This window comes from Delphinapterus leucas, chromosome 15 (assembly GCF_059928025.1).
Source record: "Delphinapterus leucas isolate spDelLeu-1000000601 "Yukka" chromosome 15, BTC_Dleu_Yukka2, whole genome shotgun sequence".
NCBI lineage: Eukaryota > Metazoa > Chordata > Mammalia > Artiodactyla > Monodontidae > Delphinapterus > Delphinapterus leucas.
The window spans coordinates 546,213-569,190 of NC_143143.1; the positions used below are offsets into that span (position 1 = coordinate 546,213).

The 22,978-nt window shown below is 60.8% G+C and overlaps 2 protein-coding genes and 1 pseudogene across 7 annotated transcripts; 1 reads left to right on the forward strand and 2 right to left on the reverse strand.

Annotated features, from left to right (window-relative positions):
* Positions 1-219: 219 nt before the first annotated feature.
* COX19 (cytochrome c oxidase assembly factor COX19) lies at positions 220-8,808 on the reverse strand. 6 transcript variants are annotated; one of them, XR_016387708.1, is made up of 4 exons: positions 8,672-8,808; positions 7,896-8,011; positions 4,815-4,958; positions 220-491 (listed from the first exon to the last, which is right to left on the reverse strand). XR_016387708.1 is itself a non-coding variant. In XM_089895489.1 (3 exons), exons 1-3 carry the CDS (start codon positions 8,751-8,753, stop codon positions 4,878-4,880), a joined length of 279 nt encoding a protein of 92 aa, XP_089751615.1. In that variant the 5' UTR covers positions 8,754-8,808; the 3' UTR covers positions 1,893-4,877. The 6 variants fall into 6 exon arrangements, 1 of the variants encoding a protein (XP_089751615.1); XR_016387709.1 differs by lacking the exon at positions 220-491 and adding an exon at positions 1,893-2,207; XR_016387707.1 differs by lacking the exon at positions 220-491 and adding an exon at positions 1,893-2,265.
* Positions 8,809-10,297: 1,489 nt separating this feature from the next.
* On the reverse strand, positions 10,298-16,278 carry LOC149747356 (uncharacterized; annotated as a pseudogene).
* An 86-nt stretch (positions 16,279-16,364) lies between these two features.
* On the forward strand, positions 16,365-21,404 carry CYP2W1 (cytochrome P450 family 2 subfamily W member 1). The gene is given in 9 exon segments (XM_089895498.1): positions 16,365-16,593; positions 17,496-17,658; positions 17,972-18,121; positions 18,189-18,346; positions 19,617-19,790; positions 20,135-20,315; positions 20,318-20,544; positions 20,881-21,022; positions 21,150-21,404. Coding segments are annotated over 9 exon segments (1,548 nt in total). The 5' UTR covers positions 16,365-16,437; the 3' UTR covers positions 21,347-21,404.
* Positions 21,405-22,978: the final 1,574 nt, after the last annotated feature.

Genomic DNA, 22,978 nt, shown 5'->3' on the forward strand with positions numbered 1-22,978 from the left:
TGTCCCCCGCCCCAGGGTCACTGCCGGAGCTCCCACTTCCCACGGGGAACCAACGCGGCCCCTCCCTTAAGAGCCGACAGGGTCCACGCCCTGGTGGCAGCCAGCCTGCCCTCAACCAGCAAGGCCACACGGCACCCGACACACAAACTAGCACAGTCTCTGCTCATGGGCCGCAGCAAGTTACAACCACAGGCACGCAACTTGTAGAGGATATAAAATACAACTAAACACAATGAGCTTTTTTAAACTAATGATTTTATTGTTTCTATACAAATGATACGTGCATGTTATAAAATACAGCCATAAAGAAAGTTCCCTGCTGCTCAGCCTGAGGTGGCGGACTGGTCCGAAGGCGTGCAGGTGCCTCTGTGCCTGTTCGGCAGTTCCCCGCTGCTCAGGCCACTGAGTGGGTAGGAACCGCCACCGAGTGCTCTTAAGCTGTTCTTCCACAAACTCTTAAAATGGAAATAGGTTGACGGAAAATAAAGTTTCTAAAAAAAAAAAGAAAAATACCAGGAAACCACCCGGACTGGCAGGCGTCCTGAACATCTGCTGTTCAGGGTTCCAAACCCGCTCACACTTGCAGAGAACCAGGGGACGTCCAGACACCTGACAAGAAGGGGGGCCCCGTCCCACATGCCACGCTGGCAGGGACTTTCCGATCCCGGTTATTAAGTACGTACCCATTCTCCGCCGTCTGCCAGCAACAAGCAGCAGCAAAGCCAGTGCCAAAGATTCCAAAAAACACAGGGATTTAAACTCAGCCCTGAGAAAATTCGACGTCCTCCCAAAGCACTGGCAGGTGCTGCCGCCGGCTGAGGACCAGCCTCAAGTGCACACGTCCTGGTCCCGGAACCCAAGACTCTGCGGCCCCGCGTGGCAAAGCGGACTGTGCAGCTGTGGTTAAGGGTCTTGAGAAGGGAGGCGGGATTATGCCGCGGCCGGGGGGTGGGGGTGGGGGTGGGGTGGGGTGGGCAATGTCATCATGAGGGCCCTAACAGGAGGGAGGTGGGAGGGCCAGGGCCAGAGGGAGGTGCGGGGAGGAGGCCGAGTCGGGGATGAGAGAAGCCACTGGCTCAGATGGAGGACGGCCTCGGGCCATGAACCGCGTTGCCTCTAGGAGCTGGAAGAGGAGGAGACGGACCCTCCCCTTTGGACTTGTGCCCTCCGGGCTGGGGCATAAATGTGTTGTTTAAGCCACCAAGTCTGTGCTGACCTGTTAGTGGGGAAGAAACCTGACTTGCCTTTTTTAAAAAATAAAAACACTGCCTTGCTAACAGTAGACATATTCCAGCCACCCCGTGTGCTGCCTGAGGTTTTCACAGAGTTGCTAAAAGGACCTGGGGCCCAGCCTGCAGAGTGGAGGCCTGTGCAAGGCTGTGGACGGAGGGTGGCCTGGCCCTGTGCCCCGAGCTTCCACCCCAGGGGCTGGAGTGAGAGCCAGGTCAAGGGGCTCCGTTGGCCTCACTTGCCGGGAAGGCAGCTGTGGGCCCAGGTCTGACCTGATTGCTCCGGCTTACCTCCTGCCTAAGGAGGACACTTGGAAAACATTCTGGAAATTGTCTTCTAATAATGTCGCTGGCTCATCGTGACGAGTATGTACGAGAAATAAAAGGCATTCTTTATACGACAAATGATGGGCAACTAAAAATATCTCACAGGAGCTTTGGCAGGACCAGACAGGACGTCTGGACCCCTGAGCCTGGCATTTTTAGCAACTGAGACCCAGGAGACAGCAGGCAGCGCGGGAAGCTGCTGCCCTTTGTCAAGAGCCCGACCGTCCCCTCCTGATGCAGAAACCACTACGTCTGCATTCTATCTGAGATTCATGAATGTGTTTCAAAGTGAGTATTTACCCAGTCACGTATATAGAAAGTTCAACTACAAAGAGCTTAGCACAAAATATTTTTTTAAATGATTCCAAAATAATTTCAGACTTCCAGAAAGTTACAGAAACAGGCCACAGTTCTGTCTGCCTGCTTCTCCCGACGACACCCTCTGCGAGCACAGGACAAGAAGTGCTGTGACTGACGTGCGGGCCCTCGGGCTCCCTGGTGGCCCTAGCCTCCCTGGACCCTTGGCCCGGGGCAGCCCCTCCATCTGTTGTCCAGGACGCGGCCCTTCTGGGGAGCGCTGTTCCTCACTCTGCAGCCCGTCCCTCATGTCAGGTGTGTCTGCGTGGCTCATTAGACTGATGTGAGGCACTCCTGGCAAGACAACAGCAGAAGCAATGCCGCCTTCTCAGGGCATCGGTCGGGGCAGGCGCTGTGGGGAGCAGGCAGTCAGGCAACCACGCTGAGAAGCCTCAGCTGCTTGCCAAGTGCTTCACGGGGCGCCCTCCAGACCAGGCAAACCTGTTCCACATCACGCTGCCCACCCACCTCAGGACCACCGATGCTCCTTCCTTCCATGTGGGTTGGGACCCGGAGGAGGGGTGTTCTTTCCTGCACTGATACGTTTACCCCATTCAGTATTTCCATCAACGGCGGCTCCTGGGTAGGAACTGATTCTGCTGCCAAAGCCCACAACAGTCCTTCCTTCTTCTGCTCCACTGGTCCCCGATCGGGCCACGGGAGCTCCAGCGCATGTCCTCTCGACAAGCCCATCATGGTTCCAGCAATTCCTTACTTTCTGACACAAGAGGGTCCAGGCTCACCTGGACTTTCCTGCCCCTGGGTCCTCCTGCTGGAGAGAGGCTCAGATCCGTGCTGCCAGGGGTCACTGCCCCTGGTCCCTTGGTGCCCAGAGCGAGGGGACGTCCGTACGAACACGCGCGCACGCATACACACTTACACGTCTGCTTCCCTACCCGCTGCCCTGGCAGATGTCCGAGAGCCAGGATCCCACAGCCCCGGCTCTCATCACCCACAGCACAGCTCCAGCTTTTTCCACCTTAAAATTCACAGCCTCAAAACCACTGTCCATGTGAAGAACAAACATACTAACCAGGGCACAAATCTCATCTTTTTGTCTCTAGCTTTAATCAAAACACTATTTTCCAAAGCTACCTGGACAAGTCCCGTCCCGCCGGCCCCTCTGCCGTGGGCAGAGTCAGCATTTGCGACACGGCTGGGCTCGGGGTCACTGCTGCTGTCCCACGGTGGCCCCCCCCACGTCCCGGTTTATCTTTTGAGCACGGAAAACAAGAACATGGCTCCGAGTCAGAAGCACTCAGAGAGCTGCCTCCCACCCCCACACCTGTCAGCAACCATCCTCACTGGTTTCCAGTTTGCCTTCCGTAGTTTCTTGTTGCTCAGGCACGCGGGTGTCGTGCTGGTTCCTTCTCTCTCTCTCACCACGACGTTCTCTGGGCCCTGGTTCCCTCTCGGAGCCTGCTCACGGTGAGCCACCCCTGGGGCAGCGCGGGGCGCTCCGTTCTCTCTCCCTCAGTCCTTCCTGTGGCCGCCCAGGGCCCCGTCTCTAAATGCTTTCCAATTGCAGACAATGCTGCGATAAATAACCTTGTGTGTGTGTGACGCTGCACTGTTGGAAAACAGAAAATATTTTCGTGGCTCACTTTGCTGATAGAAACCACGGCTTTTCATAAACTAGCTAAAAATATGGAAACAAGCTGCAGAACAATTAGAAGCACAGACAGAGCTGACGCTGAACAGTGACAAACCACAGATGCAGCCCTTGGTGCTGGGGAGCCCCGCGGAGATGGGACCAGCCTTAGAGGGACCAGCAGGGAGGGCCTGACCGAGTATGGCCATCACCGTAGGACCGAGGCAGAGGGACGTCAACACAGAGAACTGGACACGGCCGAGGAGCAGACCACGAGGGTTTCCCGGAGCCTGGCCTGGGTCGCCAGGCAGAAGAAGGGGGGGATCAGGGCCGGCTGTCCCCACCAGCGGGGACACACCTGGATTCTCCCAGCACTGGTCACACTGGGACAAAAGCCAGCTGACTGGGGGGCCAGGGAAGGCAGTCCACAGGGCAGGTCCGGGGGCTCTGCTGTGGTTCTGAGCCCAGACGACAAGGCGCCCCAGAAACGCCATCGCGGGGTCTGCACCCCCAGGAGGTCTGTCCTGACAGCACCCTGGGCAGCTCTCAGCGGGAACGCGCTGCCCCGACCACGTTTGGCCGGGAAGCAGGGATGGCTGCGGTCTCGGGGGCTTCCTCGGAGTAAAAGCACTGGAGGCTACCGTGCACATCGATCGACGGGGGGACGTTCTGTTTCTCAGTTACAGCAAATGAGTTCTTAAAATTAAACCATCTAGTTTAACAAGTATCGTCTGATCCAAATCAGAAAATGCCCCTGGACTAGAAAGATGCGTGGTGTTTGTGCGTCAGCAAAACAATCAGGAAGTCAGAAGAATCAAAAGCCAGGCTGCTTCCCACTTCCAAGCTCATCCTCCAAAGAAAGAAAAGAAGAAAGAAAAGGCACGTATATTTATGAGTACAAAGAGAAACTCATTTGCTAGGAAACGTCTTCCTCATAATCTCTGTCTACATAACAGACCACAATTCGTGAACATTTATCACTTTTGCACCGAAAAGACACGCAGAACCCGTGATGTGAATCCAGCATCTCACAAGGAACCTGCGGTGTCCACTCACTAGGCGGACGTCATCCGGCACCTCACCTTCCCAGGAGCCCCATCGCACACCTGAACTTAAAGATAAAACCTAACACTCCTGGGGGAAAATGGGATCTAAAAGGGACAATGGTTTTCCAGAATCCTTTTGGGAGCTTCCGAAGACGAGCCATTTCCCAGCCACGAGGCGCATCGATCAGGGAGGAGTGTCTGTCTTTATTTCGAGTGGCACCTCGCGGGCATCACCAAAGCCCCTTCCTGAGCCGCGGTACCTACAAGCAAGCTGCTGGGGCGGCAGGTCATCGGACAACCCCACACAGCCCTGCGGGCTTCTTCCCATCACGGTTCCGATTTTGTCTCTGACTTTCCATCTATCAAATCTCCAAATCCCAGTTTTTCCAGGGGTTCTGGTGCCATCAGCTGCCTGAAAAGAAGAGTGAGAGCTGTCGGGGTGGCCGGGGGACAAGCCCTGTCCGCGTGGGGCCGAGGTAGGCCCTGGGCACCCGCCACCACCTCACCCCCAACCACTCCGTCCTGGGAACAGACCCCGAGCGGTACCCTTAGCCCTGCACCCCCGAGGGGCAGGAAGCAGCCGAGGCCGGGACAGAGGAGCCCCGCCGTGCTCCCGGCCACACCTCCCTCGTCACGTCGCCCCGGAACTCGTGGGGCCGGCCGCCTAGACAGCCAGCAGGAGACCAGAGGCAGAGCGCGTCGAGGTGCAGGGGTGAAGGAAAGACTGGCAGCTCCGGGGTGCAGTCCCTCCACTCCTGCCCCCTTTACCTGCCCCTGACTGCCATGCGCACGAAACCCAGTGGTCCAGCAACAGTCCTTAAGATGATGTCCCCAGAATCGCAAACCCCAGGTGGCACAATCTAAGCTGGCAGCAGGTTAAACCAACTGTACAGTGATGGGATGCACAAGACACTCCTTAAACCCAAAACAGGCAAATAATGATAAACCTTCCCACATCTTTGCCAAAAGAGTACAACTGGCCGACAGCTCTTACAACTGACTGTCAGCTCCACCGCGGTCGGCAGGACCACGACTCCCAAAGGACACCCTATTCCCTAGAGCTTGTGAGTGCGACCTTACACGGGACGGGGGTTAAGACTGAAGATGAAAATAATGTTGTCAATCAGCCAGTCTGGAGATGAGACCAGCCTGGATTATCCAGGTGGACCCAACCTAATCCCACGAATCCTTAAAATCAGAGAAACTTTGCTGGCCCTGGTCAGAGAGAAAAAATGTAAAGAGGAGAGAGGAGGGGACAGATGCAGCCCTGTGGAACGTGAGGGTGGAGAAAGGGGGCTCGGGCCGAGGACACGGCGTCGCTGGGAGCTGGAACAGGCCGGGAGACAGCGCCTCCAGAGGGAACCTGCCCGCACCTGATCACAGTGACCAGCGTTCACTGGCCGCGCCCTGGGTCGGGCAGAGGGCTTTCCCAGGACCATCTGCTCTACCCTCTGGCACCCGGTCAGGAGGCCCGGCCTCAGGCGGGAACCGGACCTGAGGTCGGGGATCACACGTGTGTTTGCTGGGTCTCTGCCGACAGTGCAACCCCAATTTTACCAGTTGCTGCTGTGAGAAAACGTGCCCCCACCTAAGTCGCAGACACGTCCACTTCAGGCTGACAGGGCCCGAGTCCTCGTGAGGCGACTTGCAAACCCTACCACAGTCTGGTTTTTGAAACGACACACGTGAAGTAGGTAGGGGCAAAATAAGGTCTGGAATGTCGGCAGAAAGGAAAAAAGAGGAGGAGAAAAGAGGCTTTTAAAAAGGGTGATGGATAAGGGCAAAATGGGAAAAACCTTGACCCTGAATCTGGGTGATGGTTATGGAGATCTAGACGATCCTCTGCTTTTGTACGTTTGAGGATTTTCATTGAAAACAAACTGAAAGTCTCCAGTCAAAATAACTGGCCAAGTCAGAAACACATACATCCCCGTACATTCATCCAAACGTCGCCTGACCAACCAGTGAAGCCACTCGAATCGTGGGACCCACAGAGCGGCCGGCCGCGTCCCTGTCTCCCCACGTCCTCAGCGGCCCAGGGAGGATGGTGCCCAAAAGCTGCGCTGGGTGAGGGGCCACCACATGGAGACGCGGGCAGCTCCCTCCCAGGGGCAAATGGGGAAAAGAGGGCGCTTCTGCTGGCCCTGCCTGGAAGCCCTGGTCAGGCAGCAGGAGCTGCTCTGGGACCCAACCAGCCAAACCCTCCGAGCAACCTCACGCAGGAGCTGCTGGGCCGCGTGCTGGCCCAGGGACGACTGACCCAGGGACGGTGACCCGAGCTTCGGGGAGGCGGGCGACCTGCTCACACCCTCACACAGGGCGGAGACCAGCTCCAAACTCAGTCTCGGAGGCGTGGCCATACCAAGAAGAAACTCAAGGAGTTCAGGTGTCTTGAAGACGCATCAATTTGAAAGAGAGTGACTGAAACGTGCAGATCCGACTGATGCGCTACTCGGGGCCGGGGCCGGCCCGTCGTCAGATGCCAGCACCGCAAGCCTGCGCGACTCAGGAAGCCACCTGAGGGTCCGTCCCCCTAAAGGCCCCAGTGTCCCCGACAGCCCTCAACACACCGGGGCCCGAGAAGCACAGCAGATCTTGCCTGCGGCGGAATGTCTGAGTTTGTTAAGGGAAAATGAAAATGAGGCTCAGGTTTATGTCAACCTGTCTTCAGACAAGGCCTCTGATGACTCCTTAGTGAACTAATGAAGGACTCAAAAGGCAGAAATAAAAGTTCCCACCCAAGGACGTAATTGTACGTTACACACTTTCCCCGTGAAGGTTTACAATAGTACTTATTTTAAGGAAAGTCTCAACAGATCAGTTAAGAGCGTTCTTGTTTTCTTTAAAGGTGAGGTCCAGTACATTCTGACTGAGGCAGGAAGAGTCACTCGTCGTTCATCGTTCCTTACAGGGCCCACTGTCTCGCCTGTCACGCTGCAAACAGCTCTGAGCCGACGTGGAACAAAACAACAGAGCACAGACTTTTATGTTCCAAGAAAAATATTTAAAGGAATAAGCTGTGTACTCACAAATCTTCAAATCTTTCGACTCAGTCAGCATTTTTATGATGCGCGATTCTGAAAGCTGAATGACATGTCAGTAGCACCCAAATTTGGGAAGAAAATACTCGGAGGAAGGCAATCATGTCCAATGCTATCACGGGAGAAAAGGTTCCCGTGATTTTGCTAAGCAACTTGGAGTACAACTGAACCTCTGAAAAGCCTCAACTTCGCGGGCAAGCAGCCCTACAGTTCCGAAACACAAGCTCAACTGAGACCTCTGGGAATCAACATTTTAGCCAGAGGCGGGAGGGGGGAGAAGCCATAAATAACCGTTGGCATGTACTTGCCTCTCCATCCTGCACTCCAGATATTCTTTTGACTCGTTTCTGCACAAAGCATTTTCGAAATTGTTGTCCCGAAGACACTTCATGAATCTCTCTTTAAAGCCTTTACATTCCCCTGTAACAAACAGAAGAGTGTTTCCTTTTTAAAGTGAAAACATCACAGGCCCGCCCCGCAGCCTTACTGGCAGAACCCCTCCTCCCCCTTTGAAAACTGGTTTCCTCCCGAAACACGCTGGAAACAGACTGGAAAACGCAAATGTACCAAGTGGGAAAGCAAGTACAGGAGAAGGAGGGCATCCAGGCGGCGGCGCCGGGCCGCTCACGCGGGATTCTCCCGACGTTGCCGCGTGTGTCTAACATTTCTCAGTAAAATGCTGGCACACGAAAAATCCATCCATAAACCTATCTCCGAAGCCTTGGTTTCCACGTAGTTTGCGACGATCAGGAGCGTCCTTCGCTCTCGCGCGAGGCACCCGTTTAACCCCGCGGGCCTCACACCCGCGAAGGACCCTGTCGACGCAACGTCGGCCCCAGACTGGAGACCGGGACTCCGCGTCCCCTCCCCGGTTCCGAGGGCCCAGCCCCGTCCAGCGCCCACCCTAGGGCCGCGGCGGGAGGCCCTGAGCCGGGACCGGACCCGACCGGGCCGAACCCAGCCTCAGCGGCCCCGCCCGCACCGCAAGCAAACGCCAGTGCCTCCCCGGCCGCGCGGCTCCAACGAGCCGGCCCAGGGCTGCGCCGGTCCGGCCGGGGAGCCCCGACCGCCCCCGCTCACCGAAGTGATCCAGCGGGAAGCTGCCCTTGTCCGGGGGCCGCGGCTGGAAGCTCTTGGACCCGAAGTTCATGGCCGTCGACATGACGGCGGCGCCCGGAGTCTCCAAGAGCGACGCGCGCTGTACGCAAGACGGCCGGCCGAGCGCCGAGCAGGCCCCCGCAGGAGCGCCGATCACGTCGAGCGTCGAGCAGCCCCTGGTCGCTTGGCCCCGCCCCTCGCCCTATAGGGCCCGCCCTCACCACCAGGGCCCCACCCCCGGGCTCTAAAAGGCCCGGACCCTCCGCCAATTGCTCTGCGGGACCCTATGACTCTAAGGGCAACCCAGCGGCAGAGGGTCCAGCCGTCACCTCCTCACGGTGAGGAAATGGAAGTTCAGAGACGTTCAGCAACTTGCCCAAGGACACACAGCAGACTTGCACGGTCCTGCAGGCTGTGCCTATGGGTCTCTGTATCCCCGAGAGTCTGCAGGGGCTTCTCCCCACTGGGCACCAGGGCCTAATCCTGGTGCTTGCCTGGTGAGAAGGAAGGAGCGTTAGCTTCCTGCTGCTGCCATAACAAAGTGCACACTCTGGGTGGCTTAGAACAACAGAAATTCTCTCACAGTTCTGGGGGCCAGTCGTCTGAGATTGGAGCATCCACTCCTGGCCTCTCCCATCCGTGCTGGTGGGTTGCTGGCTTGTGGATGCATCACCCTATCTCTGCCTCATCATGTGGCCTCTCCCTGTGTGTCACTGTCCAAATCTCCTCCTTTTATGAGGACGCACTAGTATTGGATTAGGGCCCACCCCGATGACCTCACCTTAACTAATTACATCAGCAAGGACCCTGTTCCCGAAAAGGTCACGTTCTAAGGTAGCGGGAGCTAGGACTTCAACATATGAATTTGGGGACACAATTCAACAGATAAGAGAGTAAAAATGCATCATAAACAGGAAAGCCCCTGGTGGTCATTTATTATTGTCGTTATGGCAACAGTAACAACAGGGAAAGGGCTCAGTGGGGACCCCAGCTCTCCCCAGCCGAAACCCTCCCAGCCCTGCACCCTGGGCAGAGCCTCTGGCTTTCATCTGGGTGACGGGGAAAGTGGGCGGCCGCCCGCCCAGCACACCCTGTTGTCTGTGATTCTGCCCTGAGCTCCAATCCCCACCTGCATAACAGTCACTGGCACCCGCCGTGTGCCAGGCCCCAGACGTAAGCACAGAGGGGACTTAGCATCACAGAGTCACCACTGGCCCCCCTGGACAAGCTTTCCTGCCCCCAGGCCCTGCCCCTTGTAATGTCAGGAGCTTGCCAGCCAGTCCCAGCAGCCCCTCCCCCACAGGCCTGCCCCCTTCCAGGGCTGACTTGGGTGCCCCCTCCTCCAGAAGGCATCTGCTTGCCTCCACCCACTTGAAGCCCCCCCCCCCCGCACCCGTGGTGCACACCACCGGATCTCTGTGCCTCAGGCTGGATTCTCTGTTTGTCCAGAGCCAGCACAGAGCTCCACCAAACGTTTGTGGGCCGACAACAGGGGTCTGCAGGGAGAGCCCATCCTGTTGTCTGGGCCTTGGTCGACCTGGGGCTCTGGGCCCACTTAAAACTACAAAAGGAAGATTGTACCTGTTCCTGCCGTATTAACAACCGTTCACACCGCTGGGGCCAGGGGCCGCACACTGGGTTATTCATTAATATGTTTCCAGGGCTGGTGAACAATGGAAGCTTTTATTACCCAGCAAGTAGCACTTTTCCACTTGACTAGATCGTACCACTTAGCAGTAAAAGGAACAGCCCATCCCCACCAGGGCTGCCCGTACCTCTCCGTCTGGCAGCCCTGAGGGACCAGTGAAGCACCAGAGGCCCAGTGACCGGGAGGTGACGGCCAGCTTTTAACTGACATGTCTGTACCTGACAAGCGGTTATTGCTTTGTAGGAGATGTTTAGCAGTGCACAGATTTGAAAATTGGGGAAGGAGCTAATGTTTTTGGAACCCCTCTTACGCGCCGGGCTGTTTAGTGTGGGGTCACGGGGCCGGGAACAGTGCCCAGAACACAGTAGGTGTTCTGTTAATATTTTTTGAAGAGGGAATCCGCGGGCGGTCCAGTGGTTAAGACTCTGCGCTTCCACTGCAGGGGGCGCAGTTTCGATCCCCGGCAGGGAAACTCGGATCCCACACGCTATGTGGTGCGGCCAATCAATCAATCTATAAAAATAAAAAAATATTTTTGTAGAATGAACGTAGTTGGGCAGGTATTATTACCCTCATGTCACACGTAGAGACACAGAGAGGCCAAGCCCCTTGGCTTGAGGTCAAGAAACGCCACCAAAATGAGAAGCCCGTGCACCACAACGAAGAGTAGACCCTGCTCACCACAACTAGAGAAAGCCTGTGTGCACAGCAGGGAAGACCCAACGCAGCCAAAAATAAATAAATAAATAAAATTAATTTATTAAAAAAAAATGTTACACAGCATTGCCTCCGCCATGGTCACAAGCTCCCACTCAAATTCAAGGGCAGGGCCCCTGCTCTCCACGGGCGGAGGACAAATTATACGAAGAACTTATGGGCTGGGTGCTGTCATTGCAACATGCCGTCTGCCTCAGCTAACAAGTGGATGGAAGGGCTGAGTGTGGAGCCAGGTGTGTGCAACTCCAGACCCCTCTAGGGAACACCCTGAACCTCGGGTGTCAAGGCCAGGTGTGACCTAAGCCCCAGTAGGAGCCTGGCGACCCCTGGCCAGCGGGGGGCCTGGCCAATCAGGTCTGACCAGAACAATCCCCAGGCTTCTGCCTGAACACCAGGATAGAGCCAGTGGAACTGCGCACTGGACTGCGGCTAGAAGGACGCGAGCCTGGGCGGCCGGCTGTCGTCTGGCCACCGTTACTCGCCCCAGAGTGCAGCCAGCAGACCCAAGAGCAAGGAGAATTCATCCAAATCCTAATAACATCATCTGGTCCCTGGATCTACCCTTGCCTGAAACTAAGAGATAGCTGATCTTCCCACTTTAACAAATTCTGCTGTCAAAGTGTCATTTTCAAAAGGCTTTCAGCCAAATATATACTGAGCACGTGTCAGAATTTTATCTCACCCGTTAACAAGGTGAACGAGTCTAGATGGCAAGGCTGGTTCAAAGAAGAATGTCAAACCCTGACGGATCCACATGCAGTCAGAGAAGGAGCTCCGGAACGAGGCTGCTGAGCTGGGCTCAGGAGTTAACGTCTAACACTGATGTCAGGTTAATGTCTTAACAGGACAATAAAGCCACAACCTTGCTTATCTTCTCCACCAGACAGAAGTCACCTGCATGTTTATGGGGGAAAATCACCTGCACTTTTCCTATTTTCCGCAAGGTAACCTCCAGCTTCGTGGCACCTGGGCCTGGTCGATAATAAACGGCAAGTCAGAGAAAGCAACCCTCCCGGGCCGAACGACACCCGGCAGGCTGGTTAGGCAGTGACCCCGTGAAGGGACACACGTCACCCATTTGCCTCGTTTCTGCGAGTGGGGTAATTTTCTGAACTCTGCTTCCACGGTCTCCTGGGGTTGCCCTAACAGCACCACAGCCTAGGGGGCTGAAAACACCATCAACTCACACCCCGTCAGCTCTGGAGGCTGGTGTCGCAGGGCCATCTCCCAGCGGCGGCTCCAGCGGAGGGGGGGCCCTTCCTGCCCCTTTCAGCTTCTGGGGCTCCCACGCTCCTTGGCTTGTGGCCATGGCCTGCACCTCTGGCTCTGTCACTGCGCGAGAGGCAGGATGACCTCTCTAAAGACCCTCCCTCCAAACAAGGTCCTATTCTGAGGCTCTGGGTGGGTGTGAATGTTGGGGGGATGTCCTTCGACCCAGTGCCCTGCTCCAGCCAGTTTCGGGTTTCTTCCCTATGAAGAGTCCCAGCAGGCACAGAACCCTTGGGTTCAGGTGATGCAATGCAGAGGCAGGGGGCCCTTCTGGAATCCAGGGTGTGGGCGCCACCTCAAAGTTCAGGGGTCACGAGCTTGAAAAATCACTCTTGTTGCCGAGAAAAGGGACCGGCTGGCCTGGAGCAGAGCTCAGGAGACCCCCCAGCATTTGGTGTCAGATATCGGGGGGCAGGAGATGAAGGCGCGGCGAAGACCAGGGACACCCGGAGGAGGCGGCTCCTCCTGAGGTCCTGCAGACGCGGGGGCAGGAGGGGCCTCACCTGGGGTGCGGGGCATTGCGGGTGCAGCTGCTTCCCCGGGTGGGAACGTTGCCAGATCTGACGAGAAGCAACCCCTTGGCTCAGGTAGCACTGCCAGGAAGTTATCTTACAGCAACTGGGCAGCTGTGCACAGGGACGGGCACACAGGTCTTTTTATTTTATTTTTTATAAATTTATTTACTTTTGGCTGCGTTGGATCTTCATTGCTGTGTGCGGGCTTTTCTCTAGTTGCGGCGAGCAGGGGCTGCTCTTCATTGCGGTGCGCGGGCTTCTCATTGCAGTGGCTTCTCCTGTTGAAGAGCATGGGCTCTAGGCACGCGGGCTTCAGTAGTTGTCGCTCGCGGGCTCAGTAGCTGTGGCACATGGGCTTAGTTGCTCCGCAGCATGTGGGATCTTCCTGGCCCAGGGCTCGAACCCGTGTCCCCTGCATTGGCAGGCGGATTCTTAACCACTGCACCACCACGGAAGCCCCACACAGGCATTTTTAGCAGGAGGTTCGTAAGGGCCTGAGATGGACTGACGGACAGGCAGGCCCAGCCCAACAAGGCAGCAGTTACGCAGTGGGAAGGAGGCCCCTGCTCGGTCCTGGCTACATCGTTACCATAAAAATAAAATGCAGAGACTTTGGCTGATGGAGATGTTCACTGTCCTGAATGTGGCAAAGTGTCCCGGGGTGTCTACGCATCTCAGCTCATTCAATTGTACGCTTTTACATGCGCCGTTTACCATACGTGAATAAACTTGTAAAAAAAAAAAAAGCGTGTACACGACAGGGTGCATCTCTGAAGGATGCACGAGGAAGTGGTACGTCGGGGAGGGTGCTCACCTTGCTGAGGGACTTGCTGGACTTCCGGATTCTTTGCTGGTGTGTGTCTATCACCTACTGGAATAGACAAATATTCCAACTAATACCTACATTCATCAAAGAGTCTGTGTGGGAGGTTGTAGTGGCTTCACTGGTGGCCCCACAAGAGATGTACCTGCCTGGCCTGGGCCGGTGTCACAAAGGGAAGGGACTCCAGACGAGGCCATCCTGGATCAGGGCCGGCTGAGGGGCGCCAGCAGCCCTCTGGAGCTGGGAGACGAGCACCCCGCCTCGCCCCGAGGAACCAGCCCTGTCCACACCCACCGCGCAGCTGAGGACACTTTCCTGCTGTCCAAACGCCCAGTTTGCTGCGGCCCCTGGACCTCACGCAGGCGGAGCCTGTGACACAGGTCGCTGGGAGGCTGGCAGGACCCTTTCCGAGGGCTGGGCGGGGGCGAGGGGGGCGAGGGGGCGCAGCAGCTTTCTAGGAGTTTGTCTGCAAAAGGAGTGGAGCATGAGGGAGGGATTTCATTATTGTCATTGCTGTTATTTCAGGGTGCGGGGCGGGGAGAAGGCGCTAGGTGAGCTGAGGAAAGGCGGCAGGGGGCTGGAGGTGCCGGAGAGATGCCCGCAGGCCCTGCCGGCGCCACCCCCCGCCTGTGGGGACTGCCAGGCTCGGGGCCCCGGGGCACTGCAGACAGAGCAGCGCGGGCGCCCCAGGGCACAGGCCCCGGAAAGCTCGGACTGGACCCTTTGAGAGCCGTCCACCTCCCCTGTCCCAGACTCTTCTAGAACCTTGCTCCTCCCCCATCCATTCCCCCTTACCTTGGCTCCCCTCATCCAAGGGTGACCCTAAGGCTAGGTCACAGGTCATAGATATCGGCTGTGGCCTCTGTCTCTCGGATACTCACTCTTGAAGCCTAAAAACACAAGTCCTCCCCCAGCTCGAGCCAGCTCCCCGCCCCGCCGGCCTCCCTCCTCCCCGGGGCCCCTGTGGTTCCCCCAGGATAATCTCCTGCCCTGTAGTCGGAGGACGACACCAGCAGCCCCAGTCCATCTTCCACTGAATCACTTCTCTGGGACCCGACGCACTCACGTCCTGGGGCCTCACTGCCGACCCCCCTGCTCTTTCCGCCCGTGACCTTCCCCCGCTGCACACCCCGTGCTGGACAGGATGCCTCCCAGCTGAGCCTGCTTCCGGGTGACCCCGCCAGGCTGTCGGGGGCTGGACACGTCCTCCCCAGCGGCACCGTCCGACTGTGGGGGCCGCCTGCTCCTCGAGGCCCCCCACAGGGACCCTGCGTCCGTCTCCAGCGCCTCGGCCACACTGCCCTCCCACCACGAGTGTCATTCCCGCTCGGTCACCCGGGCGGGGCTCCCGTGGCCATGACCCGGGCCTTCCCAGTGCCCCTTCCGGCTCAGACCTCCAGGCTCTGCATAGGCTGTTCTGCGAGAATGCCCTTCCTCCTGTGACCCACCTCTCCAGCTCCGACACCCAAGGCACTTCCCATGGCAAAGTCGCTGCCACACGGGGAGGGCCCTTTTAGGATCCCTGCACCACCAGTTTCTGTAGCCCTAGCTCCTGGCCGAGCCTGGTACACGCAGGCACTCAGTAAATGCACACTGGACTAATTAAGTGAAATGTCCTGGGCGTACAAGAGCCCCAGCCTATGCACCCAGTAGGGGCCTTGGTACCGGCCACTCAGCCCAAATGATCCGGAGACCTAGCAGTCAGAGAGGGGTCCTCCCTCACTGCAGCTCCACGGCTGTGTATCTGGACGGTCTGCCTGTGAGGTAGTGAGCACCCGGTCACGGGAGGTGTGCAAATCGGGGCTCAGAGCGGGTAAGGGCCCTCAGGCGGCCTTGGCTCTGGGGTTTGTGTAGGGGTACGCATGGTGCCCCAGCAGACAGGCCCCGGGGTGAGGGGCCCAGGGGCGCGAATGGGGTTCCCACAGCCTTGTGTTGGGAGGAGGCCCAGAGCAGGCCCAGCCATTTCTGGTGCCAACAGCCCTCCCACCCCTCAGAGCTCGTTTCCCAAACAGCACCTCCTCCCCTCCCAGCTGGGCCACCAGGGTTTAGCAGGCCACAGTGCAGCCCAGACGGGCGGGGGCTTGTGAGCCCAGCCGCCGGTCGCCCAGCCCTGCCTGAGGGGTGGGCCCCTCTGAGCGACCCACCGCCTCCCCGAACCCCCGCCTCGTCCCGGCGCGGCCAGGGCCTCCTGCCTGGGTGACAGTGCTCGAAAAGCCACCAAGGAGCAGACCGCCACTCGGGCGAGCTCTCCGCCAGGGCCTCTGAAGTCCCAGGATTTGAGGCGTTTGCTGTGCAGACCTTGTGGGCCGCTCCACTCCTGGTGTCCCCCCCGGCTCCAGGCAGAGAGGAGCTGGGTGGACACAGGTGGTGGTGGGTTTGGAAGAGGCCAAGGAGTCCTTCAGAGGGAGGCTCAGAGCCTGGGGAGGACGGGGCCCAAGGCCCCTGAGCCCTGGTTCTGACGGGGAGACCGGGCAGGGGCCGAGACCTGTGGGGAGCAGACTGGCCGCCATGCTGTGCGCTCCCCAGTAAGGCGGAGCCCCCAGACGGCCCCGGCCCCACCAGCCCCCTGCCACAGACTCGACCTAACATACCACGCACACCTGTGGCTTTAAGCCGCCTGGCTGTCCCCTGCAAACTGCTCATTCCACATTCTTGGGGTGGTGGGGCCGGTGGGGCGGTGGGGTGGGTGGGGCGGTGGGGTGGGTGGGGCTCCCGGGACGCATATAAGGCACAGGGCGGCAGGGAGGGGAGCTGGGGCCTCGCCACCGCTGTCCTCATGGCCCTGCTGCTCCTGGGGCTGTGGGGGCTCCTCCGCACCTGCACCCACACCCCCTCCCCGGCCCCCTGCTGGCCCCCGGGGCCGCGCCCGCTGCCCCTCGTCAGGAACCTACATTTGCTGCGTGTGGCACAGCAGGACGAGTCGCTGATGGAGGTGGGTCAGGGCACGCACGTGCTCGGCTGGGCTCTGCGCCTGGGCCCCTGCCGGCCCTGAAGGCACCCCAGCCCCAATTTCCAGGAACCCCGTGGGGTGGGAGGTCCGTGCCCAGGGGACACAGGAGGCCCAAGTGCCCGCGTCGCCTCGGGGAAGAGAAAGACATTCCAGCCCACAGGGAAACGGATGGGCGGACCAAGGAGCAGGGGGCCAGGAGTGGCAGGCCTGGAGGGCTCCCTGGAGAAGGCAGTTTCTGATGAGTGCCTGCAGGAGGGCCAGGTTTGGGGGGGCCTCGTGGGACGCCTGTTGGGTGTGGCTCCTGCCACCTGGGCTGGAGGCTGAACACCCTCGCCCACCTCGAGCTGGCTGACCCGCTGAAGCAGAGGCACAGGCCTGGCCCCGCCCTCGGGGATCATCCAGCCCACCGCCCCCCTCCACTGAGCTCCAGCTCCCATGATCACTTGGCTGAGGTGCCTCCAGGACCCAACCATGAGGCTGCCTCGTGGCCCCCAGGCCCTGCAGGTGGGTGGGGAGCCGTGATGACCCGCGAAGTCAGCCTGCAGGCACCAGGGTTCTCAGGCCCTGTGCCCAGTGCCGGGCCCTGGAGGCCACTGTCTGCACGCCGGTGGCAGAGCGGGCAGTGGGCAGGAGTGGCAGGCCCTGCTGCACCACGTGATCCACAGCAACTCACTTCCCACCCCCAGGCCTGTCTCCCCATCTGTAAAGTGGGGAGACAACAGCCCTCCCGTCCCAGGCAGGGGTGCCGGGAGGACAGAAGGGAGGGGGCCCACACAGAGGCCCAGGGGCCTCCCTGAGTCCTCCATATACGGTGGGCGGGGCCTGAGGGGCTCCCAGGGGAGCTGGGGGTGGAGCCGCAGGCTGATCCCTGCCCGTCCCCACAGCTCGCGGAGCAGTACAGGCCAGTGTTAGCTGTCCATCTGGGGCGCCAGAAGACGATGGTGCTGACCGGCTACGAGGCGGTGAGGGAGGCCCTGGTGGGCACCGGACAGGAGCTGGCCGGCCGGCCCCCCATCGCCATCTTCCAGCTCATCCAGGGAGGCAGGGGTAGGTGTGTGGCGGGGTGAGGGGGCTTCCACCAGGCAGAGAGGGGCCAAGGAGAAGGGTCGGTCCCCCTACCTGCGGCAGCTGGGGGAGCGCTCCCAGTGTGGCCCAGGGGGAGTGCCAGGGTGTCCACGCGGCAAGCTGGGCGCACCGGGGACCAGGGAACACCAGAAAGGGCTGGGCCAGCCGAGGCCAGCTCCAGGGGCCAGGCCTGGGGGAGGGAGTGAGGCCCCAGCCAGGCCCCCGCCCCGTCGGTCAGCCCCCCGTTGCTCCCTCCTGCATCACCCGGGCCGCTCACGGGGTGTCCGGCCCGCAGGCGTCTTCTCCTCCTCCGGGGAGCGCTGGAGGGCCGCCCGTCAGCTCACCATGCGCACCCTCCGTGGCCTGGGCGTGGGGAGGGCGCCCGTGGCCGACAAGGTCCTGCAGGAGCTGAGGTGCCTCACGGCACAGCTGGACAGCTACGGAGGTGAGTGGGGGCCGGCGCGCCCCCTTCTCGGGGGCCCCTCAGCTCTGAGGCCTCTGTCCGCCCACAGGCCGGCCCTTCCCGCTGGCCCTGCTCGGCTGGGCTCCCTCCAACATCACCTTCATGCTCCTCTTTGGCCAGCGGTTCGACTACCAGGATCCCATGTTCGTGTCCCTGCTGGGCCTCATCGACAGGGTCATGGTCCTCTTGGGGACGCCCGGCCTGCAGGTGAGAGGTCGCTGCTCCCCGCTTGCTGGGTGGGGGCAGGGAGAGCCGAGCTGCCGCCTCGGGAAGCAGCACAGCAGGCCCCAGGCGCGCTTCCACCAGCCACGTGACCCCAGGCCAGTTCCCTGTGCTCCTGGGAAACGAGGGGCAGGGGTCCTCGCCGCCTCCTCCACACCTTCCGTCAGCAATAGAGGCATCTGCTCAGAGGTGCAGGTGGGACCCAGGCATTTCTTCCCCGGATATGGGGCTCGATGTCCCCCAGGCCCCCAGCCCTTGAACCGGGGGTCCTCCCTCAGGCTCAGGAATCACAGGGATCCGTCCTGGCTCTCAGAACCCCCAGGGCTGCGTGCATTTCATTTTCCAGAAGGTAACTGTTGTCGTCTGTAGCCCCCGTTACCAGTTTTACCCATAACGTGCTCAGGCACGCACATTGAGGCGGGGTACGCACGTATGCTGGCCCGTGGCTCACGTGTACTTTTCAGCCCCGTCTCTCCAGAACCCGAGCCCGTGGGCGTGGGGCGGGCACTCATGGCTTGGGTCCTGATTCTAAGTCATCCCTCGCGGCTGGAGGAGGCTCGGACGGGCAGGAAGATGTGGCCTCCGTCCGAGAGTAGCCTGGCCGAGTCCCACCAGGGAGCCCCAGGAGGATGGAGGCCAGAGGGTCGGGGGCTCCAGGGAGACAGAATGTTCCGTGGCCTTCCGTGCCTGTGCCCCGTGTGATGGCTCGCATTCTGGGGGACACGGTGGTGCGAGTGTAGTCAGAGGGTGGCTGACAGCCGTGTCAGACAGGCTGTGCCGTGAGCCCCGTTTCACGACGTCGTGAGCTGAAACTCTGAAGTTTGCAAGTCCCCCTTTTTTTCTAATGACCCCAGCACATTCAAAGTTACTTCCACAGCAGCAGCCCTCGCCCTTCTCCCTCTTCCCCGCTTTGGTGGGTGGGGGAGCGGGGGGGCCCTGATGGCAGGTTCCTGCTGTGACTTGCACGGACCCCCAGGGGTGTTACCTGTTGAGCGGCCTCTCCTTCCTGCACTCAGGTAGATGACTTCATCAGAGCCCCTGGGGCTGCTGGTCCCACTGAGAGGGTGAGGGAGGGGCCCCGTGAGCAGGGAGCAGGTGCCCCCTTGTGGCACCTCTACCTGGGGTCTGGGGCTGTGCCAGGGGCCCCCCGACAGGTGAGCACAGCTGCCGGAGTACGGATCCGCCCCTCACCAGGTGGGGCTGTGGCGCCTGTGCCCTCACCCCCCAACCACGCCGTCTTGCCCCCTGCCCCCAGCTGTTCAACATCTACCCTTGGCTCGGGGCCCTCCTCCAGCTGCACCGGCCCGTCCTGCGGAAGGTGGAGGCGGTGCGGGCCATCCTGAGGAACCTCCTGGAGGCACGGCGGCCCCCCGTGCCTGGGCGAGGGCCCATGTAGAGCTACCTGGACGCGCTGATCCAGCAGGGCCAGGTGTGGGCAAGACCCACCCCACCACCCAAGAGACCTAGGGGGCATCCCGGGGCCCCACCCAGGAGGAGAGGTGCTGGGGAGGGAGCCATGCTGGCCCTACGCCATACTGCTCCACCTCTGGGGGGGAGCCTCTCTAAGCCTCAATCTCCTTATCTGTGAAATGGGACGGTTGTAAGGCTGCGGTGAACCCAGAATGCCGTAGGCGCTCGGTGGATCCTGGCAGTATCCTTCCCGTCAGACCTCTGTCTTCTATGCCTTTTTTGAGCCTGGGGCTGGCGGGGGGCGGGGGGGGGGGGTCCATGGAGCCAGCCTCCAGCTGAGCCCAGCCCCACCCACCTCTGCAGGGGAAAAACCCCGAGGGCCTGTTTGCCAAGGTCAACGTGGTGGCCTGTGCCCTGGACATGGTCATGGCTGGCACGGAGACCATGTCCGCCACGCTGCAGTGGGCCGCCCTCCTGATGGGCAAGCACCCGAGTGTGCAGGGTGAGCCCGTGAGCCCGTTCCCGCAGGGCCCAGGACCGAGGGGCAGAGGCTCCCCGGGACGCTGGCGCCCATCCTCTTGCCCGCAGGCCGGGTGCAGGAGGAGCTGGACCGAGTGCTGGGGCCCGGGCGGCCCCCCCGGCTGGAGGACCAGCGCTCCCTGCCCTACACCAACGCCGTGCTGCATGAGGTCCGGCGCTTCATCACCCTCCTGCCCCACGTGCCGCGGTGCACAGCCTCCGACACCCAGCTGGATGGCCACCTGCTCCCCAAGGTGGGAGGGCCAGGCCCCCCACCCCGGACCTGTTCCTCTCGTTCGCAGCAGATGGGGCTGGGGGTCTCAGGGACTCAGGTGCCTGATGCCAGGGCTCCCCATAGGAGGTAGGAGATGGGTGGTTCATCGGGAGGCAGCCCTCGGCCGCACAGCCCCTCACAGCAGACCCGGGGCCACACCACGGGGGTCACCTGGGGCTAAGCACGAACCCCCAGCAGATCCCTGCCAGGCCCCGCCCCGCCTTCCCACCCCCATCAGGGCCCCCTCCCTGTGCTCCCCGCCTGGGGCCGCCTGGGTGGACGGGGCGTCCATCTGCCCACCTGCCGCCCCTCACAGGGCACGCCTGTGGTGCCCCTCCTGAGCTCCGTGCTCCTGGACAAGACGCAGTGGGAGACCCCCCGCCAGTTCAACCCGGGCCGCTTCCTGGACGCCGACGGGCGCTTCGTGAAGCGGGCGGCCTTCCTGCCTTTTTCTGCAGGTACCACAGCCCCACGGGCGGCGGCCTGGTCCCCGGGGCCTCGAGAGCTCAGGGTCCCCAGCCCGCAGGGCTCCCCCCACCCCGCCACAGCCTCCGGCACCCACCCCGCACCCCGCGTCCCCTGCAGGCTGCCGCGTCTGCGTCGGGGAGAGCCTGGCCAGGTCGGAGCTGTTCCTGCTGTTCTCAGGCCTCCCGAAGAGGTACTGCCTGCTGCCCCCGCCCGGCCTCAGCTCCGCCACCCTGGACACCACGCCCACCCTGGCCTTCACCACGCGGCCGCTGACCCAGGCCCTGTGTGCGGTGCCCAGGCTGCAGGGGCGCTGACCACGAGAGGCCTGGCCTGACTATGGGACAAAGTCCCAGGGCCGGGGAGGGTCTGAGTCACTCCCAGCTTGGGGTGCTCGGCAGGTGATGGAGACAGGATGGAAGGACGGATGGCTCCCCCCACTGGGCTCTCTGCCGTGGCCACCACAGGCTGCATATCCCAACCCCGGCCTGAGAGCCCCACCCAGGCTTGACCCTGTTCTGCCTCTCCCAGGCCCTGCACCACAGGGCAGAGCTGGGTTCCCTCCTCCCTCCATCCCTACACCCTAGGGCATCGCTGCTGCCTGTCTGCACCTGGGCCCCCTGCAGACCCTCCAGGGCGCCCCCCCCCCACGGGTGCAGCAACCCCTCACAGGCCTCCCCGCTGCTCCCTCCTGCATCCCCCTCCACACTGTCCCCATCTGGTTCCCCAGCAGGGCCAGCGTCGCCAGACAACACCTGCCAGGCACAGAGGTGCCACCCACCTGCAGCTGGGGATACAGGCAGATGGCAGGGGCTGCTGGGCCCCGGGATGACGTCCACCCAGAGGCCAGCCTCAGACCAGCGTTCCCGCTTGCTCTGTGCCGTGCCCGGTCCTGCCCTGGGTCCAGCGGGTCTCCTGCAGACCCCACCCCGTTCTCAGAGGTCCTGGGCACCGTACTCAGGCAGCACTCTGCCCCTGGAGCCAGGCCCCTGAGCCCTGGGGCCACCACAGAGACACCCTTAGCAGAAGACAAGCTAGTTGAGGGGCAGCGGCCACCCAGAGGGCGACGGCGGGGCTCAGGTGGGAAGGTTGAGTAGGAGTTTGCAGGGAGGCCGCCTCCACAAGCCTCTTCTCTGGTCCACTCTGACCCCCCGCTCCTCTTCCACATCTGCCCCCAGACCCTCCCCATGAACCGGCTCCTTGTCTCTGCGTGGAGGTCACCTCTCCGAGGAGGAGCACAGAGGGGCCAGCTGGGGGTGGGTGGAGGGCCGGGGCCCGGGACGTGGCAGGAGGTTAGCGATGCTGGAGGATTCTGCACAAAGCGCTGAGATCACACCGATGCCTTCCCAACACCTTGTCCATGAGCTGGATGGGGGCAAACGAGCCGTGGCTTCCGCCCTCCTGGAGCTCGGAGCTTGCCGCCTGGACCAGAGGGAGGCACAGGGCTGGGGGCGTACAGGAAAAGCCTCTGTTCCCAGCTGGGCACCAGAGGGCCTTCCTGGAGGAGAGCGGACACTGGGGAGTGTCAGATGAGTGCAAATTGAAAAGCCTGTGACCGCGCTAAGCCGCACGTGGGGCAGGGGGTGGGGTGTGGGGAGGGGAAGCTTCCTAATAATGAAGGGCAGGGCTGTGGCCACGATACATTACAGTGGGCCCGGGAAGGGGAGGGTGGTCCCCACATCCCTGGAGGGGGCTGGGGGCAGGGCAGCGAGGGTTCACTGTGTCCTTCTCTTCTTGTCGGTTTGGAACACCTGGCGTTGAACGCGGGGCGCAGGGAGCCCGCCTCGCCCAGGGCACAGCCGAGGTACCAAGCTTCACTCTGCAGGGTGGGCAGAATGTTCCGGAGGCCACAGAACTGGCCCAAAGCTGCTGTGGGAAGAGACTCGGCTTTCTGGCAGCGGGCCCTGGTGGGATGAGGTGGGTACGGCTGTAAGGAGGGAAAATGCTAG

What these genes read in the sequence shown, in the direction of transcription:
- COX19 (XM_089895489.1), bottom strand. Translation starts at nt 8,753, where the DNA reads ATGTCGACGGCCATGAACTTCGGGTCCAAGAGCTTCCAGCCGCGGCCC. An exon ending in CTTCCCGCTGGATCACTTCG is followed by an intron (nt 8,012 to 8,671) that starts GTGAGCGGGGGC and finishes TGTTTGTTACAG; the next exon opens with GGGAATGTAAAGGCTTTAAA. An exon ending in AGTGCAGGATGGAGAGGCAA is followed by an intron (nt 4,959 to 7,895) that starts GTACATGCCAAC and finishes CTTTTCAGGCAG; the next exon opens with CTGATGGCACCAGAACCCCT.